The sequence below is a fragment of the Triticum dicoccoides genome, chromosome 4A (genome assembly GCF_002162155.2).
Source record: "Triticum dicoccoides isolate Atlit2015 ecotype Zavitan chromosome 4A, WEW_v2.0, whole genome shotgun sequence".
Classification (NCBI taxonomy): Eukaryota; Viridiplantae; Streptophyta; class Magnoliopsida; order Poales; family Poaceae; genus Triticum; species Triticum dicoccoides.
Window position 1 is genome coordinate 372,920,855 of NC_041386.1, and position 4,926 is coordinate 372,925,780.

At 43.8% G+C, this 4,926-nt stretch overlaps 1 protein-coding gene across 2 annotated transcripts in view; it reads left to right on the forward strand.

The window, feature by feature from the left end:
* Nucleotides 1-3,432, forward strand: part of LOC119285949 (inositol monophosphatase 3-like) — a 32,147-nt gene extending 28,715 nt beyond the window's left edge. The window contains exons 7-10 of one of the 2 annotated variants that reach the window (XM_037565275.1): nt 2,666-2,734; nt 2,814-2,914; nt 3,000-3,056; nt 3,175-3,432. In XM_037565275.1, coding sequence (XP_037421172.1) covers nt 2,666-2,734; nt 2,814-2,914; nt 3,000-3,056; nt 3,175-3,271 — 324 coding nt within the window. In that variant the 3' untranslated portion in view covers nt 3,272-3,432. Of the gene's footprint in view, nt 1-806; nt 922-997; nt 2,612-2,665; nt 2,735-2,813; nt 2,915-2,999; nt 3,057-3,174 lie in introns of those variants that run through there. The other variant, XM_037565276.1, reaches the window with a different exon arrangement.
* The last annotated feature ends 1,494 nt before the right edge of the window (nt 3,433-4,926 follow it).

Sequence of the window (4,926 nt, forward strand, 5' to 3'; positions counted from 1 at the left end):
AGGTCATAAGACAAGAAAATTTGCAGTTTATGTGTATTTTAGACTATGTTTTTACGTTTGTAATTTTACATAACATAAAATATTTTTTACGGCGATTATATATTTTCTTATGGTCCCTTTTTGCGTCGGAAATAAGACAAAACTTACGGAACGTAAAATTACGATGCATTGATGGTAAAATAGAGGGGGGAGGGGGGTGTGAAGAATAACTATTTCTCACCCAGGGTGACGAATAGCGCGACCCTATATATATATATATATATATATATATATATAGAGAGAGAGAGAGAGAGAGAGAGAAGTTGCTTTCCTAACAGTACTAAGCTTGAAGTTGAATATTTTTCTCTGAAGGAGTGGCTTCATTTACAACGGAGGATACAAGTCTTTTATATAGGACAAAGAACCGACTATAGGCTGCACATTACGTGCACTACAAACTAGTAATAGTGTGTGAACATGGACTTCTAAGTCCAGCCACACTGCTATCCTATCCTAGCCTTACAGGCTCAATAAATGCCTGCCATCTTATCCTGCCAAGTGCAGGTTATCCTTGACCCTTGTGGTTGCTTGGAGAAGAGTTTCCTTGGAGATTGGGTTGAAAACAACATCTCTTACACTTGGAGGAGTATTCTCAAAGGTTGCGATCTTATCAAATAAGGCTTGATATGGCGTATAAATGGCCAAAACGTTAATATCTGGGAAGATCCATGGTACCAAGAGGGATTACTAGAAGACCTAGTAGTACAGTTAGAGGCCAAATTTTACTTCAGAAGGTCTGTGATCTGATCGACCCTATTTCTGGACAGTGGGACCAAGATCTTGTTCAACAAGTATTCAATGCTGATGTTGGCCCTCATATTCTGAGTATTCCAATTAAGGAGGGATTTGATGATCTTCCAGCTTGGCATCCCGATCCGAAAGGTAACTTTTCGGTTCGTTCAGCTTACAAACTCAAAAGCTTACAAACTCAAACTTCAGTTGGATGATGTTGCTGCAGGTCAAACATCAACTTGCACTGTAGCAGATCCGACAACAAGCACTGCAATGGTTTGGACCAAGCTTTAGAGTTTGAGAATGCCTAGGAAAATCATCATGTTCCTTTGGAGATTGAGTCACGACACCCTTCCTGTCCGGTTAAATCTTAAACGTCGTGGAATTGACCTGGATACCATTTGCCTGATGTGCAAACACCTCGACGAGGATGGTGGCCATGCCTTCCTCAAATGTAAATTTGCGAAGGCCGTTTGGCGTGAAGCTAACCAAGAGCATGTAAGGGGATTGGTGCTCAGTTGCACTGATGCAAAACAATCAGTCGAAGTTCTGCTATGCTTGGAGAATGTGACATCCATGTTCTGCATTTGTTTGATGTGGAATTTGTGGAATGCTAGAAATGCTGTCAATAATGGTGATAGGTGCCCTTCAGCAGCGGCGGTCGTATCCTGTAGTGCTGTACAGGTTACAGAATTTTCTGAACACCTTCGTATACCTTCATGTTCGGTTGTAGCGCCTGCTGAGCGCTGGTCTAAGCCTCCTGATGATTTCCTAAAGATGAACACTTGTGGCACGTTCCTAAAAGATAACAGTACAGGAGGTTGGGGCTTTTGTGCAAGGGATGCTTCTGGAGATGTCATCGGTGCTGGTATGGGCCACATCCACTTCCTGAAGGATGCTTTGCATACAGACGATAGCTTGTCTGAAGGCGATTGAGTTCGCGACTGAAGTTGGGTTTGGGCGTATCATCATTGAAACAGACTCGACTGTGCTCGCTTGGGCTCTTCTTTCCAATGAATTGGATACTGCTTGTAACGGAGTTCTCTTTTGGGAGGCAAAATTTCTTCTTTTTACTAGCTTTATCGAGTTTAAGGTGCTTGCGTGTAAGCGTGGCTGTAACTCAGTGGCGCATGTCCTGGCTACTCCATGGTGCCCATATGTCCCAGGGAGGTACCATGTATTATCTCTGGTGGCTAGCAATCTAGCTGCTTCTGTATGTTAATAATAAAGCCAGGTTACTGTTTAAAAAAACGTGGGGTTGGGGGCGGGGGGCCAGCCTTTTCCTTTTCAGTATGCAACTGACAAGGATATATTGAGAATTTTAGGTGTGTGCTCAGGTAGACTAGCCAGCCAACAGTCGCTGGTTAGACATGTGCAACCTATGAGCTAATGCTTTGTCGGTACACATACTTATATGACCATTCATGCATTTTCTTTAACTCTCCAATTGTAAATGAGATGAACAGAATTGTGTGTATCAAATCTGTCCATATCACATTGAATGGCTTTTAAATTGTTCTGCATCTTGAATTATCGTACTAGCAGAATGCATAAAATAATTGCTCATTTGTTGGCCTTCTTGTTAGAGTGGGAGAACGGCATAGAGTTACTGTTATCCGTTCCATATTAGTTTCAATACAGCACATGGTTCATTGGAGAAGCATAGTTTAAGCCCCTCGTACTTGATGACACAACATTTGCAGCTAGAGTATTTTTTGTTTTCTTTTAAGTGGCAATTGGGAATATGTAGCCACACATTGCACATTTTTCTTCACTAATAATTATATTGCACACGACAGCTGTAGTATTATGCCATGAAAACTTAAGTCTGGACGTTTTACTTTCAAAAGAATTCTACTGGAGTGTTCAACAAATAACCATATTAATTGAGCAGGTAGGGACCAAAAGAGACAAGCCCACTTTGGATGATACAACCAACAGAATTAATAAGTTACTATTCAAGGTAAACCCTGTAAAGTAACATTTTTATCGGAGTTATTTGTAGCATGTCAATATTCTAACGGGTTATTCATTTTTTTCAGATTAGATCTATACGTATGTGTGGCTCTTTGGCTCTAAACATGTGTGGAGTTGCTTGTGGTAGGCTAGATTTGTGTTATGAGATCGGTTTTGGTGGCCCCTGGTATGGTTACCAAATTATTAACGATAGTTTTACATGGAAAATATATAAACCAAAAGTCACATCTAATTGTTAAATTTTCCTCTAGGGATGTGGCTGCTGGAGCTTTGATTCTAAAGGAAGCTGGGGGTTTTGTTTTTGATCCGTAAGTTGTCAAATTTAGTCAAAACTATGTGGCTGGCTCTTGCTATCATAGTACATAATTTGATGAGATTTGGTTTTTCCATTTCTTGTTGTACATTTTCTTTCATTTTGACTTTCAGGAGCGGTGATGCGTTTGATCTGATGGCGCAAAGAATGGCAGGATCAAATGGCCACCTCAAGGATCAGTTCATCAAAGCATTGGTTGATGCAAGCTGAATAACTTATTTCTCGTTTCAAGTAGAATGTAAGATGGCCCCACCAATAAGTAATTAAGGACTAATTTTTGCGTAGTTCTAAGTGGACACTATATGCATATTTTGCAAACATGGCGGATCTAATGACATGTGGATATATTGCTCGTTTTATTGACCATGCAAGTAATGGTGTGATCAAACATTGGGGTATAGCTAGATGACCGTTGTGAACGACTGCAAGGGCGAATGGGAGGGCGATGCGCTTCACGACAGGCCTCTATGCTCGTTGTCGCCTTCCTGATGTAGGGTGGAATCCTAGGGGCAGATCTTTCACGATTTGGAGGGGGATTTCCGAAGAACATGGCAAACACACGAAGAATACAAGGGGGAAAATAAGAGGAAACACTCAAATAGATTGATACAATCACACATGCTAGATCCATGAACACAAAGAGAGATACATGATTCAAATCCAACAAAGGGGGATACAAGTAACTAGTTCTTCTCCAAGAGGTCTTGAATCCACTAGGGGATCTTCCCAGAAGTGGGGTCTTCCACTTGGGTGATCTTCTCCTAGAGGCCTCGGTCTCCAAAGGGAGTAGTATCAGGTGGATGAGCAATTCTCTATCTCTAGTATGAGCTAAACCAATGCTAACCTAATAAGAGGGAGGAGGAGTATATATAGTCTAGGTGGACGAAAGGGTACATGGGCCTTGGCCCTAGTCTTTATGCGTAGACAGGTGTTGGGCGTCCGGATGGTCTTGGACGTTTGGTGGCCTGCGAAGGTCCGGTCGTCCGGTGTTTCTGCTCTGGCCAAGCGTTGCCAAAAGTCCGGCGGGCGTACGGCGTTTGGGGCTCAGTCGTCCGGAGGTCTTCGGAATCTGTTAATTTCCCTTCTGTGATGTGACACCGGATGTCTGGAGCCGGTCGGTCGTTCGGACGCTGGGAGGTGTCGGATGTCCGGCCGCTGTAGCGTTTGTTGGCTGGGACTTGGGCTGGCCGGCTGGGGCTTCAGGCGTCGGACGTTCGGACTGGTTCGGTCGTCCGGTGGTTGTAGTTTTCATGGCAGCTCTTCTTCTTGGTTCTTGTACTTGGTGTGCTCGCCGTCTTGTTCGTTAGTTGTAGTTGCTCCGTGGCTTTCCTCTAAGTACCTGATCACACATAGGGTCTCCGCTTGAGGTAGTAGCCATGTCTCACATGTGGGGAGTGGTAGTTCGGAGAGGAGCGAGTTCACCTTAGTTTCAATAGCCTTTGCTCGAGCTCTAGTCATTGGTCCATGTGGTGTCGTAGGAGATGTAGATAAGTCCATGGGGATGACCGTAGGATGCTCCGCATCATCTCCCCCCTCCCTTGGGAAAGATCCAACCTCGGATCGAAAGTCTCATCACCATGGTAGGGAGAGAGATCCTTGATGTTGAAGATGTTGCTCACATTGTACCTGTCGCGTGGTAGGTCGATCTTGTATGCATTGTAGTTGTAGTGTGCTAGCACCTTGAAGGGTCCGTCGGCTCAAGGTAGAACCTTGAACTTGCATTCTTTGGGGAAGCAGTCATTGCGAAGGTGTAGCCACACAAGATCTCCGATGTTGAATATCATGGGGTTCTTGTTGGTGTTGATCTTGGTCGTGAGGCGTTGTACTTGGCGCTCGATGGTGTGCCTTGTATCTTCATGCACCTT